General features: G+C 40.3%; 1 protein-coding gene across 1 annotated transcript in view; it reads right to left on the bottom strand.

Annotated features, from left to right (window-relative positions):
- Nucleotides 1-26,433, bottom strand: part of CHP1 (calcineurin like EF-hand protein 1) — a 47,601-nt gene that overhangs the window by 9,223 nt on the left and 11,945 nt on the right. The window contains exons 2-4 of the mRNA XM_036297804.1: nt 22,791-22,863; nt 15,450-15,530; nt 8,178-8,305 (exon numbers count right to left, since the gene is read on the bottom strand). Coding sequence (XP_036153697.1) covers nt 8,178-8,305; nt 15,450-15,530; nt 22,791-22,863 — 282 coding nt within the window. The remainder of the gene's footprint in view (nt 1-8,177; nt 8,306-15,449; nt 15,531-22,790; nt 22,864-26,433) is intronic.

The following is a 26,433-nucleotide window of genomic DNA, read 5'->3' as shown; positions in this document are numbered from 1 at the left end:
ATTTTAATTATGATGTGTCTTGGTGTGGTCCTCTTTGGATTCCTTTTGTTTGGGGTTCTCTGTGCTTCCTGGACTTGTAAGTCTATTTCTTTCACCAGGTGGGGGAAGTTTTCTGTCATTATTTCTTCAAATAGATTTTCAATATCTTGCTCTCATCTTCTGGCACCCCTATAATTCTGATGTTGGTACGTTTGAAGCTGTCCCAGAGGCTCCTTACACTATCTTCGTATTTTCGGATTCTTTTTTCATTTTGCTTTTCCAGTTGGGTGTTTTTTGCTTCTTCGCGTTTCGAATCTTTGACTTGATTCTTGCGCTCCTCTGGTCTGCTGTTGGGTGTCTGTATAATATTCTTTATTTCAGTCAGTGTATGCTTAATTCCTAGTTGGTTCTTTATCACAACATCGAGGGTCTCATTAGATTTCTTGAGGATCTCACTACATTTATCGGCGGTCTCACCAGTCTTTTCGAGAGCCTTACTAAGTTTATCGGCAGCTTCTAGACAGTTCTTGAGAGACCTTAAAAGTGTGGTTTTGAGCTCTATATCTTCCATTTCTGTCATTTGCATCCTGTTTCTTTGTCTCCGCATTTTTTTATCTTTTCTTGGTGCACCCCCTAGTGATCTTTGTGCGCAGTCTTGTTGTAGTTAAGCCTTGATTGTCGGCAATACCAGGGATGATTTGACCTCCAGGCTAACTGGCTATGAGAGTCAGCTGTGTCTCCAGAGTTATTAAGACACACAGATTTAGAGCTTGTCTTTAGAAACTCATGATCTAGTGGAGAGCAACATGCACTTCTTACTTTATTTTTTAAAAATATATTTTTATTGATTTCAGAGAGGAAGGGTGAAGGTGAGGGAAATATAGAAACACTAATGATGAAAGAGAATCATTGATCCTGCACAGCCCCTACTGGAGATTGAGCCTGCATATGCCCTGACTGGGAATTGAACCGTGACATCCTGGTTCAAAGGTGGCTGCTCAAGCGCTGAGCCACATAGGCTGGGCCGCATTACTTACTTTAATATATGCTAAGTGCTATCATATATCTGAAATTTAGGGGGACAAAGCAAGTAGCAGATATGCCTTTCTGATTCAATAACATTTGAACAAGTCTGACAAAGCGTGGCATTCCAGGCAGAGCTAGCACTAGGTACAAAAACATGAGCACATGGCTGAGCATTGACCCATGAACCACGAAGTCACAGTTCAATTCCAAGGGTTGTGGGCTTGATCCCCAGTAGGGGGCATGCAGGAGGCAAATGATCGATGATTCCCTCTCATTGACGTTTCTCTCTCTTTCTCCCTCTCTCTAAAATCAATAAAAAAGTATATGTTTTAAAAGGTTATATATCACACACCCTTAAAGGAGTGAGTTCTCTAAAAGTCAAAGTACTCTGGCCAGTGTTGCTCAGAGGTTGAGCGTTGACCTGTGAGCCAGTAGGTCACAGTTCAATTCCCAGTCAGGGCACATGCCTGGGTTGTGGGCTCAATTCCTGGTAGGTGCACTGCAGGAGGCAGCCGATCAATGATTTTCTCTCATCACTGATGCTTCTATCTCTCTCTCCCTCTGAAATTAATAAAAATAAATTTAAAAAATAAAAGTCAAAGTAAAATTTTTAAAAAAATCTAATTTACTCTTTGTAAGGTACATATTAGAATTCTGGAGGGGCAAGATTTTCTTTGATGTTGTCTGTTCTTAATTTGGTTAGTTGAGTAACTATCTTTACCAAATTTGAAAATGTATATGCTTAGATGGTTTAGAGCAGTGATGGCGAACCTATGGCACGCGTGTCAGAGGTGACACGCGAACTCATTTTTTTGGTTGATTTTTCTTTGTTAAATGGCATTTAAATATATAAAATAAATATCAAAAATATAAATCTTTGTTTTACTATGGTTGCAAATATCAAAAAACTTCTATATGTGACACGGCACCAGAGTTAAGTTAGGGTTTTTCAAAATGCTGACACGCCGAACTCAAAAGGTTCGCCATCACTGGTTTAGAGTTTAAGGGAAAGGAGACAAAGATCATAAGTGTTCCTGCAGAAATGTATGTTTAATATATTCCCTAAACTAAACACACACACTTCTGAATATGTTGTCACCTTAAAGAAATAGGATAAAATGTGTTATCTACTAAGCTATCTTCAGGATGATTTTGGGATGGGAACCTGTTTGGTATATAACCCGTTAATATCTATTTCTGCATTTCTTAATTGGGTAACTGGAATATACATGCCTTTCTGCTAAAGTATTTACAGAAGCCTGAACTGCTAATTCTTTTTTAAAATTAATTGGGGTGACTGGTTAATAACATTATATAAGTTTCAGGCGTGCGATTCTGTAACATATCATCTGCGTACTGCATTGTGTGCTTACCACCCAAGCCTAGTCTCCTTCCGTGACCATTTATTTCACTCTCTTCATTCTTCCCCCACCCTCCTCCTTTTCTGGTAACCACCAGATTTCTGCCTGTGTCTATGAATTGTTTGCTTACTGCTTTCTGTTTTATATCCCACATATGAGTGAACTCATGTGGTTCTTGTTCTTTTCCATCTGACTTAATTTGCTTAGTATACTTTCAAGATCCATTCATGTTGTTGCAAATGGTAGTATTTCATCCTTTCTTATAGCTGAGTAGTACTCCATTGTATATATGTACCATATCTTTATCCAATCATCCATCAAAGGATACTTAGGTTGTTTCCATTTTTTGGCTACCATGAATAATGCTGCACCAAACAGAGGGATATATATACCTTTACAAATAAATGTTTCCAAAATTTTCAGGTTGATGCCCCAAAGAGGGACTGCTAAATCATGTGGTCTATTCTTATTTTTTTGAGGAACCTTCACACTGTTTTCCACAGTGGCTGTACGAGTTTACTTTCCCACTAGGAGTATATGAGGGTTCCATTTTCTCCACATCCTCTCTAACACTTGTTATTTCTTGTCTTATTGATAACAGCAATTCTAACAAGTATGAGATGGTATCTCGTAGTTTTGATTTGCATTTCCCTTATAGCCAGTGAAGTTGCGCATCTTTAATGTTTTTATTGATTTCAGAAAGAGAAAGGGAGAGAGATAGAAACATCAATGATGAGGGAGAATTATTGATTGGCTGCCTCCTGCATGCCCCCTATTGGGGATTGAGCCCATAATCAGGGCATGTGCCCTGACTGGGAATTGAACCATGACCTCTTGGCTTATGGGTCGATGCTCAATCTCGGAGCCACACCAGTCAGGCAGATTGAGCAGATTTTATAAATTTGTTGGTTTTTGTAGTGAACTGCTTATTTTGAAACCCAACTGCCATGGAGTAAAGATTTGTGTCCCCACAAATTCATGTTGAAGTCTTAACCCCCAATGCAATACTATTAGGAGGTAGAGCCTTTGGAGATAATTAGGGTTAGATTATATCATGAGGGTGGGGCCCTCATGATGGAAGGAGATAGATCTCTCTCACTCTCTTTCTGACTCTACCATCCTATCTATGTGAGGATATAGTAAGAAGATGACTGTTTGTGAACCAGTAGAGGGCCTTCATCGGGAACCTGACCATGTGGCACCCTGATCTCAGACTTCCCAGACTCCAGAACTATGAGAAATGTAACTGTGAGAAATGTCTGTTACTTTCGTCACCAAGCAATGGTATCTTGTTACAGCAGCCTGAGCAGACTAAGACACCAGCAGAGGAGTAACTGAAGAGATCACCCAGTAGGACGTTTTAGAAAAAACTGCAGCAACAGTAGTTATTTTTCAAGTGACTTGGATTCCTGTCAGTCAGCTCTGGCCTTGAAACAGAGGAAACACTTTCCTCAAGATAATGAACGGTCAAATGCACAAATGACTGAGCCATTTTGTTAGGTTCTCTCTTTCCTTTTCTACTCTCCCTTTCCTGATTCTTGGTCCATGACTCAGACTCTCGTCTCCAAAGCAGCCTTCTGGAATCTCCAGTTCCACGGCTTCAAATGCCACCTAATTCTGAATACTCCCAAACATGCAGCTCCAGTTCAGACCTCTTGCCTGAGCTCCTCAGTGCTATACAACACAGGGTTAAGACTCTGGCTCCCCTGAATCCTGGCTCTGTGATTAACATTGTGACTCAGTTGCCTGAAGGGTGCACAATAAGAACAGAATCCACCTCATAGGGTTCTGAAGACTGAATGAGTTAGCACAGGGAAGGCACTTTATTGTTGTTGTTTTTTAGCTAATGATAACATGCCTGGGGCAGGGAAGGGAAGAGGAAAGGGAAAGGCATGAGCTCCTGGGAGGAGAGCCATGAAAGGCACTTTAAATAGTGTCTGACACACAGTAAGAGCTCAATCAATGCCATTTACTTGCCATCACCTCTCTACCCTCCTCCCATACCACTCACTTCTTTCTTGATAATGCTTCTTTGTTCTCTGAACACACCAAGTACTAATTAAACCAGCTGTTCCCTTTGCCTAGAGCTCTCCTGTTCTTCACATGGTCAGCTCAGTCTTAGCTCATATTTCAATTCCTCAAAGAGTTCACTGACCACTCATTTGAAAATTATGACAGCCCCCTAACACTTTCTAATCTCACCTTATTCATTTCCTTCATAGAACTTGCCATGCTCTTAATCTTGTTTATTCATTTGTCTTTTTCCATCGTCTGTCTCCCATATTAGATCATAAGCTCTATGAAAGCAAAAACCTAATCTGATTTATGCATCATTATATCCTGGGCCTAAAATAGTGCTTTGCACATAGTAATTACTCATACATTTGCTTAATGAAGACCAAACTAATGATCTCAGTCAAACCTTTACCTTTTAATCACTGTTTATTCTTCTTTTAAATAAAATATACATAAAGCCAAAACCGGTTTGGCTCAGTGGATAGAGCATTGGCCTGCGGACTGAAAGGTCCCAGGTTCGATTCCGGTCAAGGGCATGTACCTGGGTTGTGGGCATATCCCCAGTAGGAGATGTGCAGGAGGCAGCTGGTCGATGTTTTTCTCTCATCGATGTTTCTAACTCTCTATCTCTCTCCCTTCCTCTCTGTAAAAAATCAATAAAACATATTTAAAAAAAATATACATAAAATTTACCATTTTGACCCTTTGTAAGATTAGTTAAGTATTTTCACATTTTGGTATAACCATCACCATGATCCAGCTCTAGAACTTTTTCAGTTCTCCCAATTGAAACTCTAACTCATTAAACATTAACTTCCATCTCCCCCCAACCCCAGCCCCTGACAACTTTCTCTCTATGGAGTTGACTATTCTAGGAACCTCATATAAGAGTATTCAAACAATATTTATCCTTTAGTGTCTGGCTTATTTTAATTTTTAATTATTTAATTTGAGAGGAAGGGGCAGAGAGAGACTGATTTGTTGTTCCAGTTATTTATGCATTCATTAGTTCTTTTTTTTTTTTTTTTAAATATATTTTATTTGTTTTCTACAGAGAGGAAGGGAGAGGGATAGAGAGCCAGAAACATCGATGAGAGAAACATCGATCAGCTACCTCCTGCACACTCCCCACTGGGGATGTGCCCGCAACCAAGGTACGCGCCCTGGGACCTTTGAGTCCGCAGGCTGATGCTCTATCCACTGAGCCAAACCGGTTAGGGCTCATTAGTTGATTCTTATATGTGCCCTGACCAGGGAACCCACAACCTTGGCATATCAGGATGATGCTCTAACCAACTGAGCTACCCAGACAGGCCCATGCCCTTTTTTCCTTCAACAGGGAATTACTACTTTTTCTGAGACAGTCCGATCCATACATGAGTATCTCTCTTTTAAAAATTCTTCCTTCTGTTGAACTGAACTATATCCATGTCCTCATTGCATAAATTCTTCTCCACACCATAAACTTTCATATATTTGAAGAAAAATCTCTAACCCAGTCTTTCCTTCTTCTGACTTTATGCCCACTTCTTTCAAAATCTTTTTATGGGGGGAAAAGGGGAATTTAGTGAGCACAGAGTTTCAGCTTTGCAAAATAAAAAGTTCTGGAGATATGTTTCACAATAATGTGAGTATATTTAACATTACTAAACTGTACACTTAAAAATATTTAAGATGGTAAATTTTGTTATGTGTTTTTTACCACAATAAAAGGACTCTTCCTTATGATAATGATTCATGTGGTTGTGCCTTCAAACTTCTAGTTGCTTTCTATATATACTAGAGCCCCGGTGCACTAAATTTGTGCATTGGGCAGGGGGTGGGGTGACTCTCAGCCCAGCCTGCACCCTCTCCAATCTTGGACATCCCTCTCACAATCCAGGACTGCTGGCTCCTAACCGCTCACCTGCCTGCCTGCCTGATTGCCCCTAACCACTCTGCTGCCTGCCTGGTCGCACCTAACTGCCTTCTCCTGCCAACTTGGTCGCCCCTAACTTCTCACCCTTGCTGGCCTGGTTGCTACTAACCGCCTCCGCCTTGGCCCCCGCCACCATGGCTTTGTACAGAAGAATGTCTGGTCTAATTAGCATATTACCCTTTTATTAGTATAGATGCTCTAATACAACGGTTCTCAACCTGTGGGTCGTGACCCCTTTGGCGGTCGAATGACCCTTTCACAGGGGTTGCCTAAGACCATCCTGCATATCAGATATTTACATTAAAATTCATAACAGTAGCAACATTACAGTTATGAAGTAGCAATGAAAATAATTTTATGGTTGGGTCACAACATGAGGAACTGTATTTAAAGGGCCAGAAGGTTGAGAACCACTGCTCTAGTATATCTCCAGAATCCAAACTAAAATATGGTTCCCAAGATGTGTTCTCTTTAGTACAGAGTGGGATTACCACTAGTCTCATTATGATACATTTCTCTACTCAAAGCCTAATATTATATTACTCTGATGGTGGTGGTTGGAGGTTTGGAGGGGCGGGGGGTAGGGATGCTGCAGGCCAGACAGTTGCAGTGCATGGTGGCTTCATTTAGTCTCAGACAGTATTTAGTCTTGAAAGAAGCAATTAAAATTCACCAATACAGTATCCAGTAAATTTGATCGCAAATCATTACAGTTCTATTTTCTTCTATATCTAGTTTTGTTTATATTTAATTGTTGTGCTCTTCATTAAGGTACATGACCTTATGTACAGAAGAACAGTATTTCATTATTTTGGTTAAAAAAATTTCCCTACCCTATACAACAATACTTATTTCAGTGCTTCTTAAACCCTTTTCCTGAATAAAGGAGTGAACTCATACTCCTATCCTATAGACAGGGAGACCAGGGTATGGGCCAAGGGCCACAAATAAAAAGTCTTACACACCATTTAAAAAATATATGTACATTTGGCATGATAGTCTATACTTCATCTATATTTGTTTCAATATTAAAAAGTCTTTTCACAGACCTCTCTGTATACCACTGTGCATCCTTGAAGAGAAGCTTGAATTCAATCAATTCAATACAATTTCAATCCCAACTGTGACTGTGTTAAATGAAAAGAGAAATTACATTTTAATTTCTTAGAGAAGTTTTGTAAGAGATTGGGCAATATTATACATGAACCAACAAGGACAGAGGGAAATCTAACAAACATCCAAGGAAAGGAGGCAAAAGGCATGGGGACAAAATTTAATCTTGCACAAACCCAGCTGTCCACTCCCACTTGAGTCATATCTAATACCTATCAAATTCTAAGATGAGCTGAGGATTGTCATTCCTTACAGGTGGGCCTGGGTCTTTTTCCCATCCCAGCACTAACCAGGCCTGACACTGCTTAGCGTCCAAGATCAGAGATCAGGTGCATTCAGGGTGGTATGGCCGTAGACGTGGCTAAATCTTTTTCACTGTTGTCACCCTAGCACTTACTACAGTTCCTGGTACACAATAGGTATTCTATGATTTATAAGTAATATTAGTAGCTAACTCATTGCCAGGCACTATTTGAAGTACTTGACATATGCTAACTCACTTAATCCTCACAAACATCCCTAGGTGAAATCCTTTAATATTCCTCTGTACAAAAGAGGAAACCGAGGCCCAAAGAGTTTGAATAACTTGCTCAAAGTCACATGGTCAAAAAATGGCAGAGCTGGGATTCAAACCCAGCCAGTTTAGTTCCAGGGTCTGAGCTCTTAATCACTATACTCTTATGTTTGTTAAATAAACGAATGAGTAAATAATTTGGAAGAAATGAAAAGCAAATGTTTTAAACCAGAAGACTTTAGCTCCTTACAGTGTAGTTTGTTGCTTCGGCTGTTGAGTGGTTCTGGTCCATTCACATCTTTACTCTTTTCATTATCCTCAATGGGTCGGAAATGAGCCAAAGTTCTCATGAATCCACGAAAGTTTACCTGGTCCTCTCTGATTGGGAAATATAACAAACAGAACACCATGTCAATCAGGGTGATAATTTCTTATGAATTCAATGTATTAGCAACAGCTTAAGCTAAAGTGGCAAGAAATTCCATCCAACGAGGTCTCTTTCCACATGCACAGTACTAGTACTTTAGTGTTCATATAATATCTTCATTTAAGTCTCACCTTAACCTTGTGAGGTGGGCATTGATGTTTCTATCTCTCACTCCCTCATCCTTCCTCTCTGAAATAATAATAATAATATATATATTTTAAAAATATATTTTATTGATTTTTTTACAGAGAGGAAGGGAGAGGAATAGAGAGTTAGAAACATCGATGAGAGAGAAACATTGATCAGCTGCCTCCTGCACACCCCCTACTGGGGATGTGTCTGAAACCAAGGTACATGCCCTTGACTGGAATCGATCCTGGGACCCCTCAGTCTGCAGGCCAACGCTATATCCACTGAGCCAAACCAGTCAGGGCAAAATATATATATTTAAAAACAAAATCACTGCTTTGGAATCTGCAGCAAGCAGGAAGGTGGTCATTTCAACTGAATGGCTTCCAACCACCTCCTGTGTCTCCTCTGTAGTCACATATACCTAGTGATATTTTAAGGTTAAGGCATACCATGAAAAAACTTTTTTAAAAAAATATTTTTTTAAAAGGTGTTTTTATTGATTTCAGAGAGGAAGAAAGAGGGAGAGAGAGAGAAACATCAATGATGAGAGAGAATCATAGATTGGCTGCCTTCGGCACACCCCCTACTGGGAATCAAGCCCGCAACCCAGGCATGTGACCTTGACTGGAATGGAACCTGGGACCGCCTTCAGTCTGCAGGCCCACGTTCTATCCACTGAGCCAAACCAGTTAGGGCTGGAAAAGCTATTTTTAAAATAAATGTTACTTAGTTATAAAAGCAATAAATACATTTTTGGAAATTTGGGGGGGGGGGGGAGTAGAAGAAAAAAAAAAAACAGTCCTAGCTCTACCAATCAATTACAACCATCATTAATAAATTTTCTTCCAGTAATTTTTCTATGCTGTTAGGATAATTGTGAACACACTGCACAAGTGATTATTTTTTCCACTGATTTTTAAAGCATGAAAGGGAGGGAGGCAGGTGGAAAGGGAGGAGGCCGGGAGAGAGGGAGAGAGAGAGAGAGAGAGAGAGAGAGAGAGAGAGAGAGAGAGAGAGAGAGAGAGAGAGAAACATCGATGTGAGACACATTGATTAGTTGCCTCTCATAGTGCCCCAACCAGTGTCAAGGATCAAACCTACAACCCAGGCACAGCCTTTGGACCGGAATCCAACCTGTGAGCCTTCAATGCCTGGGCCGATGCTCTTAACCACTGAACTACATAGGGCAGGCTATTTATTTACTTTCTTTTATTTTTCAATTACAGTTTACATTCAATATTCTTTTGAATTAGTTTGAGGTGTACTGCATAGTGGTTAGACAATCATACACTTTACAAAGTGTTCCCCCTGATATCTCCAGTAACCAGCTGGCACCATACACACAGTGGAGCAAAAGTAGGTTTACAGTTGCTTGTATAGAAAATATAACAATTAATAAACAATAAACTCCGTTTCACTTACAATAGAAACTTACTTTTGCCTCACCCTGTAATTATTACAATATTATTGACTTTATTCCCTATGCTATACTTTACATCTCCATGACTATTTTATAACTACCATTTTGTAGTTCTTAATACCTTCACCTTTGTCACACAGTCCTCCAACCCCCACCCCCCGTCAACCATCAGTCTGTTCTTTGTATGTATGAGTCTGTTTCTATTGTATTTTGCTCTTTAAAACTTTTAAGCATGTCTCCAATGAATCTTCTATAATAACAAAAGGGTAATATGCTAATTAGACTGGATGTCTTCCAGACGTCCTTCGTCCTTCCTGACAAAGCCGGGGCTGTGGGTGGCCCGGGGGAAGCCAGCCCGGGTCCTGGGTGCCTGCTGGTGGCTGAAGGAGAAAAGCCTGGATCCCGGGTGCCAGAGGGAAGCCGGAGCTGGCAGCTGGGGGAAGGAAGGCCTACTCTTGCACAAATTTTTGTGCATTGGGCCTCTAGTATAAATATAAAAGCATAATTGTGTATCTGTATCATGATTCTATTATTCCCTCATAATTGGATAGATCACCCTTACCTCCTCATTTTTCATCATACAATGTTTTGAAAGACCTTTTTGTATAAAAAGCTTTATTTTTTTTGGTAATCAGAGAAAAACATTTTTATTGTACTGCAGGCCACTCAATAATCCTTTAAGAAATAATTCTAAAATTTGAATAAATGAAGAATGTTCTTTAATATTAAAAAAGAATGTCCCATGTGACATAGTTATTTGCTTAGGGCAGTACTGGAAAGAACAGTTGCCGGTTCCTAAGAATAAATGCCAGTCTTTGTATGTCTCATTGGTCAGATGAAGTATGGAAGGTCTTTATAGACATACATATCAGAGACCTGCTAAAGGTACAACCTTCTAAACCACCGACTGGCGACCGCTGCTCCAAAGGTTTCCTTAAACCAGCGGTCGCCAACCTTTTGGACCTCAAGGACCACCAGTGGTCCACAGACCACCGGTTGGCAACCACTGTTCTAAAGAATAACCTTTAGTTCTTAAAAGTAGCTATACTACTAATGGAGCAGTATCTTGTAAAAAATGTAAGATCTGCCCTAACTGGTTTGGCTCAGTGGATAGAGCATCAGCATGCAAACTGAAGGGTCCCAGGTTTGATTCCAGTCAAGGGCACATGCTGGGGTTGCTGGCTCGATCCCCAGTGGGGGGCTTGCAGGAGGCAACCAATCAATGATTCTCTCATTGATGTTTCTCTCTCTCTCCCTCCCTCTTCCTTCCTCTCTAAAATCAATAAAAAATATATTTTAAAAAAGTAAGATCTGAGGAATCAAGTAATATGAAATAAGATATGAGTTATATGCCAAAACAAACAGGTTAATAAGTACATATTTTATTGCCATAATGTCTCTGAGTTAAAAGTAACTAAATACCACCCTAGCCCGTTTGGCTCAGTGGATAGTGTCGGCTCATAGACTGAAGGTAATTGGGTTCGATTCTGGTCAAGGGTACCTACCTTGGTTGCAGGCTCGATCCCTGGCCCTGGTTGGGGGGGCATGCAGGAGGCAACCAATCGATGTGTCTCTCTCTGTCTTCTCCCCATCCCTTTCACTCTCTCTAAAAATCAATGGAAAAATATCCTCAGGTGAGGATTAATAACAACAATAAAAAATTGACTATATACCAATGTTCCACTTTCAAATAGAAACACTGATCTGCTGCCTCCTGTATGGCCCCCTCTGGGGATGAAACCCGTTACAACCCTGGTATGTACCCTAACTGGGAATCAAACTCCTGGTGCATGCATTGGATGACATTCAACCAACTGAGCCACACCGATGGGGCAAATCTCATTCTTTTAATATGTTTTTTTAATTGATTTTTCTTGAGAGAGGAAAGAAGGAGAAACATCCATCGAATGACTCCCACACATACCCTTGACCAGGGATTGAACCTGCAACCCAAACATGTGCCCTAACCAATTGACCTGTCAACCTTTCAGTGCACGGGATGACGCTCAACCAACAGAGCCACACCAGCCAGAGCTCAAATCACATTGTTTAAAAAAAAGATTCCAGCCCTGGCTAGTGTGGCTCAGTTGGTTGGAGCATCATCCTGTATACTGAAAGGTTGTGGATTAGATTCCCAGTCAGGGCACATACCTGGGTTGCATGTTCGATCCCCGGGCACGTAATAGGAGGCAACCGATTGATGTCTCTCTTGCATCAATGTTTCTCTCTCTCTCCCATACCTTCCCCTCTCACTAAAAATCAATAAAACATGTCAAGTGAGAATTAAAAAAAAAAAATCCACTTGCATAAGACTAGACAAAAACATACCTTGCAAGCTAGATATTTATATCTTACTAGAAAGAGCAAGAAGCAGAGGTGCAGCTTGCTAAGAGCCCAGCAGTGCATCCCAGTGTGGGCCTCAGCTTCCTCATGTACATCTGCCTACTGTCCTTAGCAGCAGATCCCTGGGTAGGATGGTGGACGATACTGCAGTCACAACAAAGGTGGTTTGGCCTTACAAAACACTTTCCACAAGCTGCTGCTTCAAATAATCAAGGGTACCTGAGGAACTTTGAAAAAAAGTTGGCAAAATGACTCTATAGAGTTTACTTTTCTCTGCAAAAGACTGAAACAGCTGTGAAAGGTCTCTCTGGAGTTCAATGTTCTGCAAGAGCTAAAAGAAGAAGTAGAAAAACCACACCTAAAACAAACAGGGCAGTTCAGGGAGAGAAACGGGGGAAAATGAGGAAGGGTAGCAGATTACTCATGGTCAACATGAATCTGAAAGAGCAGGTCTCAGTCTTCATATTCCTGCCTTCATATAAATTGGCTGTTAGTGTTCCTCTGACTATCACTCAGATTTACCGAGTATCCAAATTCTCAACCTGCACATTCCTTTGCTCTCAATTCAGAGTTCTAAAATTTCTCCAGGCATTTTATGTGATAGTGTCCTCACTGATACTTAGTCTCATTATTAAGAACTCGCAACCACATAACTTCTTAAAGTCCTTTGGGTCATACAGACAAGCCACAAGGAACCAGGAAGAGATTGTTAGCGATTACTTAAAACAAGATTATATGACTAACTTTATTCATGAAAAGGTACCTAATCAAATCAATAAATATTGACTCAGTACTTTGAAGGCAGTGTATTAGGTAGTGAAGCATATCAACAGCCTAGTTTTATATTAGACAAACTTTATATTTGAGAAAGTAAGTGCGTATGAGGTGGGGACAACTGTATTCTTAGTCAATGTTGTAAAAAAAATACTAACAAAACAAAATAAAACCCACAAAAAGAAACAAAGGCTGTGCAAATATTCCAAATTAAAGAAGGCTAAAGACACATGACAACTGACCCACACTGCATTCTGTTATTAAAGGGGGCAAAAGTGCTATAAAGGAGATTATTGGATGAACTGATAAAATTGGAATATAAATAATATATTAAAACTAGAGGCCCGGTGTACGAAATTCATGCATAGGAGGTGGGTCCCCTCAGCCTGGCCTGCACCGTCTCGCAATCTAGGACCCCTTGGGGGATGTCCAACTGCCGGTTTAGGCCCAAACCCACAGTGGGATTGGGCCTAAACCGGCAGTTGGACATCCCTCTCACAATCCAGGATGGCTGGCTCCTAAGCACTCACCTGCTTGCCTGCCTGATCGCCCTAACCACTTGCCTGCCTGCCTGATCGCCCCTAACCACTCTGCCTGACTGATCACCCCTAACCACTCTACCTGACTGCCTGTCTGATTGCCCCTAACTGCCTCTGCCTTGGCTCCTACCCTGGTGGCTTCATCCGGAATGACGTCTGGAAGGTTGTTTGGCTGTCTGGTCTAATTAGCATATTACACTTCTATTATTATAGATAAAATAGATAATGGGAGGAATGAGCAATGGTAATAAGATGAATAAGTTCTGGGTTGTAATGTACAGTATGGTGACTATTGTTAACAATAGTACATGTTTTATATTGTGTGTGTTTTTTAAAAATATATTTTTATTGATTTCAGAGAGGAAGGGAGAGGGAGAGAGAGAGATAGAATCATTAATGATGAGAGAGAATCATTGATCGGCTGCCTCCTGCACGTACCCCACTGGGGATCAAGCCAACAACCCGGGCATGTTCCCTGACCGGGAATCGAACCATGACCTCCTGGTTCATAGGTCAGCACTCAACCACTGAACCATGCCGGCCGGACTGTACTATATATTTGAAAGTTGCTAAGAGAGTATATTATAAAAGTTCTTACCACATACAAAAAAGTTAACTATGTGAGGTGATGAATATGTTAACTAATGTCATTGTGGTAATCATTTTGCAATAAAATCTATAAAATCACTGTTGTATATCTTAAACTTACACAATGTTATATGTCAATCATATCTTCAATAAAGCTGGAAAACAAAGAATAAATTACCTAATATTTTATATGATTATAGCATTTGGTAGGTGCTGTAAATGTAAATTACACACTGAATTTCAAAAACGTATTTTAACACATTGTATGCGTGAGACGAATTTTATAGACGCGGGATACGTTTTTTATAGACTAGCGGTAGAATGCGGGTAACGTATAAATACGTAAACTAAAGTTATCGTAATTTTACTGAACGTTGCCATTTGCGCAAAAAATTAGCAAAAATGGCCCGCGCCACCTGTTAGCGTGTAATAAAAACTACCCGCAAACAATGTGTTAAAAAAGAATGTTAAGATATATTAATAATTTTAAAATACTAATTACATATTGAATGATACTCTGAATATATTAGATTAAATAAAATATATATTGTTGAAGTTCATTTAACTTGTTAATTTTTACTTTTAAATGTGGCTACTAGAAAATGCATAATTATGTCTGTGTCTTGATTATATTTTTATTGGTTTGGACTGAAAGACAGAAAGTACATGCAAATGAAGCAACATGTTAACAACAATATAATAATAGATGTGTCTGGGTAAAAGATACACAGGTGTGCTTTGCACTATTTTCAATTTTTGCAACTTTTCTGTATATTTGAAATAATTTCCAAATAAAGTTTTTAAAGAGTTTAGTTTTATATCAAAGATAAACAGGGATTAGCCCTGGCAGGGTGGCTCAGTTGGTTGGAGTGTTGTCCTGTATACTAAAAAGGTTGGAGGTTTGATTCCAAGTCAGAGCACATACATAGGTTTCTGGTTTGATCCTTGGTTGTGGCATGTATGGGAGGCAACTGGTCAATGTTTCTCTCATATCGATGTTTCTCTCTCTTCCCTTTCATCTCTCTCTAAAAATCAATAAAAAAACATCCTCAGGTGAGGATTTAAAAAAATAATTTAAAAAATAGATAAACAGGGATTAAAAACAGAATTTTAAAGATGGGCTTATATACCTGTTTAAAGTTTAAAAAGGGAGGAGGGTAGAAGAAAAGGCGTATTTTAGATATGACCACGTTAGGGATGTTTAATATAATCAGGAGGATTGTGGTCTGAGATGACCCAACCAACATCATTATTCCAGATCAACCTCAGAAAGGAAGCCAAATAACTGCAGAAACTTACCCCTCTGGAAAGAAGGCATTGATGATCCGGTCCCCCAATGGGTTGATGGCAAGTTCTGGAATCCGCTGGAAATCTTCCCGGCTGCCAAGAGAATCACCTTGAGTTAGAGACCATTGGCCCTTAGCATGAACTCCTAGCAAGGATATTACCTTCTGGAATTTACTTCTGTGGCAAATTATACTAAATAACTGCAAAGAATAGCACTTTAATGGCTGCCAAGTGTTTCGTGCACCAAGTTAGGAGTGGAAGAAGCCAGATTTAACTTTGCCACATTCCAGTGAATTCAGCACACAGGTTACGTCAATAAACCACCAACGAGCAAATACTCAGTTGTCCCTGTAAATGATTCCTTGAACATTACCATTTTGTACTTAGTTATTAAGTTTGGAGAATGAACAGGAAGATCTACAGCACTATGACATACAAATAACTCTTAGGCAATCCTTAATTCCAAGGAAAGAATAAAAGGTAACAAACTAACTGATTTCCAGACTTCCTTGCTCTGAGTCTGTTTTTTTCTCCATTATCTTCTACAGACTAGAGTTAGAGGACTATTTAACCTTCAAACATGGCAAGAGTAGTTATCTACTCACAACTTGGAAGTTATGTTGGTGTATTATTAGTTCCCTCTCACCGTATACACATTCTGTGCCACTCTGTTTATATACATTATCTCATTTCTTAATGCTAACATTTTACCATACCTTCTAGAACTGAGGAAGTTGAGTCAGTGAGATAAAGTAACTTGCCCCATGCTACAAAGCCACTAAGTAGCAGAACCGTGATTTAAATCTAAGTCTGTAAGTTAAAGCACGTCTTTTTCTAAAAGCACATTTATTTCCAATATTAAACTTTAAAAAAAATACCTTTATTGATTTCAGAGAGGAAGGGAGAGGGAAAGAGAGATAGAAACATCAATGATGAGGGAGAATCATTGATTGGCTGCCTCCTGCACTCCTCCTACTGAGGACTGAGCCCGCAAGCCAGGTATGTACCCTTGACTGGAATCAAACCTGGGACCCTTCAGTCCGCAGACTGATGCTCTATCCACTAAGCCAAACCAGCCAAGGCTCCAATATTAAACTTTTTGAAAGAAAGGTGTTCTCCCAAAAAATGTTCAATAAGCATTTCAAAAAGAAAACTTGATTGATTTTCTGTGCCAATATAAAGCTATCTACAACATAACTGCGCTATACTTTTCAAAAATACCAACGTCATAAAGGACAGAGAAAGGAATGATTGTTTCAGATCCAAGGAGACTAATGAGCCATGTAACTAAACTCAATGCATGATCCTAGAGTAGAAGAAAAATTGCTATGAAGGACATTATGGAACCATAGGTAAAAATGAAATATGACCATACAGAATATAAAATATTATAAAATGGTACTGCATCAAAATGCTAAATTTCTTGATTTTGGTATGGGAAGGTCCTTGTTATAGGAAATACATACTGAATTATGTGGCAAAATGTTAACTGGTAAATCTGGGTCATAAATATATGAAGAAATATAAACTCAACAAATCTGATTCCTGCCTTTAAGATGTTTACTAACAGAAGAGATAAAAGTTACTCTTTTACCCTCTTTGTACTAAATGCTAGCGTTTCTGTTTACCCGGGAGCCTTTAATACTGTTCCTCTTGTGGTTTAACATTTACAGTGCTTAATTCAACAAACTCATCGCCAGCACATCTGATGGTGACAAAGGTAGAAATAGGAGACTGAGCACAAAGCTCTGGAACAATAATCTGGATTCTAATCTTCCTTTACCTCTTAGGATAATACTTTTTATAGCAATGAATGAACCAGAAGTCATTCATAATATAACCTGGTGCTTAAGATAGACCTACAGGGTATTGTGCTGAATAAAATAAGTCCGACAGAGAAAGACAAATGCCATATGACTTTACTTATACGTGGAATCAAAAAAACAAAATAAACAAGCAGAACAGAAATAGATCCATAGATACAGAAATCATTTTGACATATAAATTAAGAAGTACAAATTGATAGTTACAGAATAGTCATGGGTTATAAACTGTATCATAGGGAATAGAGTCAATAATATTGTGATAACTGTATATGGCATCAGATGAATATTAGATTTATTGGGATAATCACTTTGTAAATTATATAAATGTCTAATCACTGGGTTGTACATCTGAAACTAATATAATATTGTATATCAACTATAACTGAAAATTAAAAACAATTATCTTAAAAAACATACATTGATACCACCTCAATTCAAGTTGAAAAAACATGTTTTGAAAAAGCTAAATAAAATTTTAAACTGTAATAAAAATTAAAATTGCCGAAACCGGTTTCGCTCAGTGGATAGAGCATCGGCCTGTGGACTGAAGGGTCCCGGGTTCGATTCCGGTCAAGGGCATGTACCTTGGTTGCAGGCATATCCCCAGTAGGAGATGTGCAGGAGGCAGCTGATCGATGTTTCTGACTATCTCTCTCCCTTCCTCTCTGTAAAAAAATCAATAAAATATATTTTTTTAAAAAAAAGAAAAAAAAAATTAAAATTAAAAAAATGGGCAGAGGACTTGAATAGGTATTTCTCCAAATAAAATATACAAACAGAGCACTGCTATGGAAAGAAACTGAAAGATCTACCTGAGCAAAACCTCAACCAAGTGTGGGAGGTTGGCCACCCAGAAACACAATCCTTTTATTTGGGGAAGAGGGTTGCAAATCTGTCCCCTTGCTCCTTGACCACATATCCTAGAGTGAGGCCTATCAACTTAATGGTCCTTCTCAGAGTACAGAAGGGAAAGACCTGTAGAAAAACAAACCACAAACCACAAACAAACCCATAACAGTTTTCTACAGTAATCCAGCCAGGCCTTTTATAAATCTGAATGGACAACCAAGGCTCACCAGACATCTTAGGAAAATTAGTAGCACAAAAGAGTAGAATTAAGATGAATAAGATAATAATTCAGGGAATGAAAGAATTATTAGAATGAAAGATTCTAATAAGTAACCCCACAGACATTTGATAAGTTTTGCAATGGTAAAACAGAAATAGGCTACTGTGAGAGAGCAGAGGGCAGAGAACAAAAAAGATTCTTAGAAATTAAAAATATGATTGTGGACTATAAAAGTTCATAAAAGGACTGAAAAATAAATTCAAGGATATCTTTCAGGAAGCAAAGGAAAAAAACAACCAGAAAACTGAGTCATGGTAGTCCAATAAAGAGAAATGCCATAAAGATTAATTTAATAATTAAAAAAAGGAGAGAAATGGATATCCTCAAAGACACAATAGAAGAGAACTTCCCAGAAAAGACAAAAACTTCTCAGAAAAGGACATATTTTTAGATTGTGAAGGTTCTCCTAATACTGAGTAATGAATAACAGAAAATAACCCATAAAAAGGTGCATCACTGTGAAATTTCAGAACATCAACAGGAGATATATGAAGCTTGAGAGAAGAAAAAAAAGATTATGAACCAAAAGAATGAGAATTAGATAGGCATCATGGTTCTCATCTGAGATACCACTGTGTACAGAATAAGTGCTTGTCCAGAATGTTGAAATCTGTCCTCTGGATAAAGTCAAACAAGAAAATGAACCTCAAAAAGTCCTAGTGTGTAAGCAGATAAATGGCTGTCATTTAGGACACTATCTCTTAAGATTTACAGGTTATCGTTAAGCAATATGTAACAACATAGCCAACTAGCAATTCCCAGTAATAACTTCATTGCAGAGTTTAGCTGGTCTATATTGAAGCCCCTATTGTCAACTGAACCTGTAGGCTTTAATATCCAGGAACATTTTTCATCAAGGTATTATTTTAGAAAAAGTATTATCTGACAAAGACCCAATAATAAATTGTTCAAAGTAGAGGATATCTTAAAAGTAAACTTTTATTGAAGTGTAACATATATATTGAAAAGAGCACAAATCATAAGCATTCAACATGATGAATTTTCATGGTGAAGATTGTAACTGCCACACAAGTCAAGAAACATTGATATTACCAGTACTCAGATGCTCCCTTTGTCTCTACCTGTTCCCCTCCCCAAAGGGTAATCATTATTTTGACTTCTAAGACCATGGACTAGATCAGCACAGAGGGTATTTAAACAAAGAAACCATCTTTAAAAAAAAACAAAACAATTTTTATTGATTTTAGAGAGGAAGGGAGAGATAGAAACATCAATGATGAGAGAATCACTGATCAGCTGCCTCCTGCACACCCCCTACCAGGGACTAAGGCATGTGCCCTTGACCGGAATTGAACCCAGGACCCTTCAGTCCACAGGCTGATGTGCTATCCACTGAGCCAAAACGACTATGACAAGAAAATATCTTTATATTCAGATATTGACTGAGCTCTCATCTTGATCTGCCCTACAAAAGACCAATTCAGGATCCCTTACTGGACTCCACTCCCTTTTCAGAAAGACCAATTTCAATAGCAGTGGTATATTCCACCCAATATAATGGCAGCTGAAGAAAGTAACATTTGTGAGGTTACAGTGTATATTTATATCCCGTGATATACCAATATGAGGTGCTTGGGCCAACACTCTAACCATTGAGCAACACTGTCCAGGGCGACTCAGAACTAATTTGAATCTATATCTTAGTGGTTAAACCTAAATTTATGAGGAAGATGCCATCCCAAGTGAATTATTCAAGTATTGGAGCTAAATGGAAAAAAAGTAGAGATTTCCTGTCCGGTTTATTTTTCAAGTGCAAATTTACATAGTCTCTTCAACAAATGGTGCTGGGCCAGGTGGACATCCACGCACAAAAAAATAATGTTTCACTCTTACCTCACACCATATATACAATATATATATATATATAAAATACATATTTTTGTGTATATATATATATATAAAATAAGTCAAAATGAATCAGAGTTAAATATAAGAGCTGAAACTACAAAACTCTTAGAAGACAACAGAGGGATAAATCTTCATGACCTTGGATATCGCAATGGTTTCTTAGATATGACAACAAAAGCACATGCACCAAAAGAAAAATCTGATAAACTGGACTCATCAAAATTTAAAACTTTTGTGCTTCAAAGAGTGAAAAGATAATCCACATAGAGAAAATATTTGCAAATCACATATCTGAAAAGGTTCTAATATCTATAAAAAGAATTCCTGCAACTCAACAACAGAAAGATAAACAATTCAATTAAACAATAGGCAAAGGACATGATTGGAATTTCTCCAAAGAAGATATACAAATGATTAACCAGCACATTAAAAGATGCTTAACATCATTAGCCACCAGGGAAATACAAATCAAAATCACAATGATATACCACTCACACAACCGAATGACATAATAAGCATTGGTGAGGTTTGAATCCACATACATTGCTGGTAGAAATGTAAAATGGTACAGCTGCTTGGGAAACAGCTGGGTGGTTCCTCAGTAAATTAGGCATAAAATTGCCATAGACGCGAATTCTACTCCTACAGATATGCCCAAAAGAATTAAAACATATGCCCACACAAAAATGTTCATATTACTACTACTCATAATAGCTAGCCTAAAGGTATACACAACCCAAATGTCCACCAAGTGATGAATGATTAAACAAAATGTAATATATACATACAATAGAATATTATTCAGCCATAAAAAGGAATGAAGTACTGACACATGTTATAATACGAAAGTACTTTGAAAACATCATGCTAATTGAAAGAAGCCAGTTACAAAAGGCCACATACTGTATGATTCCATATCCTATGTAATAAAAGCCTAATATGCTAAGTGTCCAACCATTCGTTTTACCAGTCACTACGATGTGCACTGACCACCAGGGAGCAAGACACTCAGACCGGTGGGTTAGCTTGCTGCTGGGGTCCAGCCTGAGCGAGATGGGCCAGACATGCTCTGGAGCCCTCCCATGGTCCCTCCCGGGCCCCAATCATGCACCAGTGGGGTCCCTTGGCCTGGCCTGTGCCCTCTTGCAATCTGGGACCCCTCAGGGACCCTGAATCCATGCACCAGGCCTCTAGTATTATATAAAATGTCCAGAGAGAGGAAGAAAGTAGATTAGTGGTTGCCAGAGGAATGGGAAGTAGACTGCTTAATAGGTAAGGGGTTTCCATCTGTGATGAAAATGTTCTAGAACTAGATAGTGGTTATGGTTACACAACATTGTGAATATACTTAATGCCACTAGATTGTACACTTTAGAATGGTAAATTTTACATGTATTTTTGCCTCAATTAAGAAAAAGCACTTAGTGTGATCTTTGCACATGGTAGGTATTCCATAGTCATTGATTTAATGACTGTGCAGCATGGTTTTGGTCAATCCCAGCTTCTAGTAAAGGCAGATTTTGCCTTGAACAAACATAGCTCTAGGAATATAGTTGCTAAGCCTTTGGACATATCCTCAGGCAGAAGAGCTATGAGGATATGTACAAAGGCTTAGCAACTATATTCCTTCCCCTTTTATGCTATATCCCACATCCATACGAGAAGCCTCCCAAAGAAGTACTAAACTGCTTTCTGCCAGCCACCAGAAAGGAAAGCAGCTTCATTCTATACAGTCAATCAAAACAGGAACAACAGGAACAAAAGGTTGTACTGTACTGAGAGTTAGGTTGGGAGGTAGTGGTAAGGAGGTATTTTTTTCATTTGACTTTGATAAGACAATTACAAATATGAAATGATACAGCATTACATTACTCTGAGATCATATACTTACTCTAGACCAGTGGCACTTTTGATATTTAGAGCAGAATAATTATTTGTTGTGGGAGGATGTCCTATGCACTGTAGGATGTTTAACAGCATTCCTGGCCTCTACCCACTAGACAAGAGCAGCATTTCTCAGTCATGACAATTAAAAATGTCTCCAGACATTTTGCCACCCAGGGGCAAAATAGCTCTTAGTTGAGAATCACTGCTCCAGACTAAATATTGAACATCTTATGTAATATTAATAAACATAAAATGATGTACCCTAGGATTATGGATTGTATTGGGAAATACAAAACAACCTAACCATCTTGGATTGCTACGGGTCAATCTCATAAAGCTAATATTTTTGGGAAAGGACTGTGGGAAAATTCAAACAGAGAGCTGAAATTCTCAAATGTACAAACATTCTTAGGACCAGAACAATGGCCACCCAAACTAAGGGGAGTTGGAGTAAACAGCAAGCACCTAGTGATAAATGTAATGCTGGTGTTCTGCTTATTTAACTCCCTTTTGGATCAATGATGCTCAAAGGCAACTGAAGAAATGGTCCCTGCTCTGTATGCTAGATGCCTATCATGTTTGCCCTTGGGATAAAAGCATTTATTCAGACATTGCCAGAAAATAAAGAAAGGAACTGCCTACCTGAGAGTCCCATTCTCGCCTTTGTCCAGGCTGGTGAACCGGCTGTAGAGGCGGGTGATCTGACTGTGGGAAACTAAGGAACACAAAATTAGTCCCAGTTGGAGAAGTTGCCCTCCACTCAAACAGCATCCCTGTGGCCCTTTGGAAGCCAGCTGACCGTTTGATCTGAGCTCACCACTGAATGCTTCAAAGTGAGCAAAATGGGAAGATGTCTCAACTCTAACTCATCTCTAGAGTGTCAAAGGAGGAAATTTAACAGCTAAAAAAATGAAAGAAATTAGTATGCAAACTAAATCAAGAGCAATCAAAATAGACTCGGGAATGAAGTCTATGCTTAATTAAAACTATGTGTTAAATGTCAGGTAGTTAAGACTTAACACAAAACCAATTTTAGTTGAAAAGGAAATTGTGAAATTTTCCTTTCAGTCCCCTAACTTAGAGGCTATGAAAATGCATACTTTGATTAAAAGCACATACTTATTCATCAGTTTGAGGTTTCAAGCTGGCACTGTTGGGTAGGGAACTTGTAGTGAATTTAAGACTGGGCACTCAAACTGATTTTATTTTTTGTTAATCCTCACCTGAGGATATTTTTCCCATTGATTTTTAGAGAGAGTGGAAGGGAGGGAGAGAGAAACATCGATGTGAGATTCACTGTCTGGTTGGTTGCCTCCCTCACTCAGATGAAGGCAGGGATCTAACTTGCCCCAGACCAGAAATGGAACCCAAGACCCTTCAGTGCAAAGGCCGATGCTCTAACTGCTATAGGCAGTTAGCCATGAGCAGAGCAAGGACAAGGGGCCAGGTACAGAAGATCACCAGGATGGAAAGCCCCAGGTGCCTAGCAATGGACAATCAAGTGTAGGATAGGACCTTGTACCCAGGGTGACTTTTTCTTCCCTAGCATATTGCTGGTCATGAGGTTTGGACCCCCTGACCTTTCCTCCCTAGAGATAACATCTAGGCTTCAGTTGTATTTCAGCTCCAGGCCCAGATAAGCAACAAAACTAGCCACAGCTGACCAAAGGAACAACCGCATTGAATAATTACCCCTGCTCTGGTGCCAGCCAATCAATCAGTGGAGACCACAAACCTGAAAGGACACACCTGGAAAACTGCTGAATACTTTGAGATTTCCTGGGACCTCCCCTAAAATCTCCGCCCTTAAAACCGTTAGGATGGAGGACCCAGTCCAGAGCACTCTTCCTCCAGGGAGCACAACCCTGCTTTTCCCTTCCTTTTCCCTTCCCCCTCCCCAGGCACTTTACCATTAGCTTCCTCATGCCCAAGTTCCAAGGACCCTTCCTTTACCTCTATAACTTGTTTTCTAAGCCCATTTCTTTAGGAATGACTTCTTCTACCTCTGTAACTTACCAAATAAATATTCTCTTACAGTTTCTCTTACAGTTTGGGTCTTGGCTCTGAATTCTTTCCTAACCAGAGCCCCAGTACCAAGGTTGCAGTACCAGGTCCAGTCTGACCCCCACCAATCAGACACATGGTGCCATTCCTACCACCTAAAACATAACCAATAAGCAACATTGGCCAGGGCAAACAGATTTTATCTTTAAAATGTGGTTCACCCCTGCACCAAGCATTAGTGGCTTTACCATTTCCCTCAGTAAAAGAACACCAGTGCCTTGGATCAGCTCTTTTCTGTGATTGCATGACTTCTATTGAGTTCCCAGTACAGGTGTTAGGGGCAGAAATAGAATATTGGGGACTAGCTATAGTTATAAGAAATATTGATCATGCTCTGTTAACCTTGACCTGGCCTAGTTGCTCAAACAAAAAGTCCCTCCCCAGCCCGAAGAGCCTACTTCCCCAGGCCTATAATAATACCCATTTTGCATACCCATTCTTTTTTTTAAAATATATTTTTATTAATTTCAGAGAAGGGAGAGGGAGAGAAACATCAATGATGAGAATTATCTATCAGCTGCCTCCTGCATGCCCCACACTGGGGATCGAGCGCACAATCCAAGCATGTGCCCTCACCAGGAATCGAACTATGACCTCCTGGTTCATAGGTAGATTCTCAACCACTGAGCTATGCTGACCAGGGTGCATACCCATTCTTATTCCTTTTGACTACTTCCCCATGTAATCTTTGCCCTGCCCAATCTAAGCAGCTGGTTTGGGGGCGGGGGGTGTCAGAGCAGATTTTCGTGGATGACCTACCTGCTGCTCTCCCATACTGCTGACATTATTGGAATAAACGCTCATATGATACTAGAGTCCCAGTGCACGAATTTATGCATGGATGGGGTCCCTCAGCCTGGCCGGTGATCGGGGCTGATTGGGGCCGGCCAGTCAGGAGTAGAGACCGCAGGAGGTTGGCTGGCCAGGGGTAGGGACCGAGGGAGGTTGGCTGGCCAGAGGGGAGGGATCACAGGAGGCTGGCTGTGGGAGCACACTGACCACCAGGGGGCAGCTCCTGTGTTGAGCATCTACCCCCTGGTGGTCAGTGCACGTCATAGCTACCAGCCAGTCGTCTGGACGCATAGGCTTTTAGGTATAGACTAGAGGCCCAGTGCACAAAAATTTGTGCACTCGGGGGGGAGGGGAGGGGTCCTTCAGCCTGGCCTGTGCCCTCTCACAGTCTGGGACCCTCAGGGGATGACCACCTGCTGGCTTAGGCCCGCTCCCCGGGGGATTGGGCCTAAGATTGCAATCAGACATCCCTCTGGCAGCCCGGCAGCCCTTGGGGGATGTCCACTTGCCAGCGGGGAACAGGCCTAAACTGCAGTCGGACATCCTTAGCGCTGCTGAGAAGGCAGGAAAGCTCCCACCACCACCACTGTACTGGCAGCCATCAGCCTGGCTTGTGGCTGAGCAGAGCTCCTCCTATGTGAGAGTGCCCTGACCACCAGAGGGCAGCTCCTGCATTGAGCATCTGCCCCCTGGTGGTCAGTGTGTGTCATAGTGACCAGTCGTTCCCAGTCGTTCTGCTGTTAGGGTCAGTTTGCATATTACCCTTTTACTATATAGGATAGAGGCCTGGTGCACGGGTGGGGGCCGGCTGGTTTGCCCTGAAGGGTGTCCTGGATCAGGGTGGGGTTCGCGCTGGGGTGCCTGGCCAGACTGGATGAGGGGATGATGGCTGTTTGCAGCTGGTCACACCCCCTTCAGGGTGGGGGTCCCCACTGGGGTGCCTGGCCAGTCTGGGTGAGGGGCTTAGGGCCGTTTTCAGGCTGGTGGGCGACTGAAGCTCCCAACTGCTCCTTTTTATTTATTTTTTTAATTCTAGGATTTATTTACCTTCTATGGCTGTCACTGGAACTGAGAGCCAGCTTTAGCTCTGGGGCTCAGCTCTAGCTCTGAGACCTTCGCTGCTGAAAGCAGGTATCTGGGTTTGTTTGGCTTCTATAATTGAAACACTGTTGCAACTCCAGCTCTGCGCCCGGCTGGGTGAAAGCAGGTTTCTGGGGTTTGTTTAGCTTCTATAATTGCAACATTGTTTCTTAGAGTGCAGCTCAGAGGCCGGCAGCGGCAGGCGGGGAACCTTGGCTTCCTGCATCACTGGAGCAAGCAAGCCTCCTGTTCGCTTCAGCTGCCTGGCTGCCAGCCGCCATCTTGGTTGGCAGTTAATTTGCATATCACCCTGATTAGCCAATGGGAAGCGTGTCAGAGGTACGGTTAA

This window comes from Myotis myotis, unplaced genomic scaffold (genome assembly GCF_014108235.1).
Source record: "Myotis myotis isolate mMyoMyo1 unplaced genomic scaffold, mMyoMyo1.p scaffold_m19_p_1, whole genome shotgun sequence".
NCBI lineage: Eukaryota > Metazoa > Chordata > Mammalia > Chiroptera > Vespertilionidae > Myotis > Myotis myotis.
This window is presented reverse-complemented; position numbering and strand designations above follow the sequence as displayed.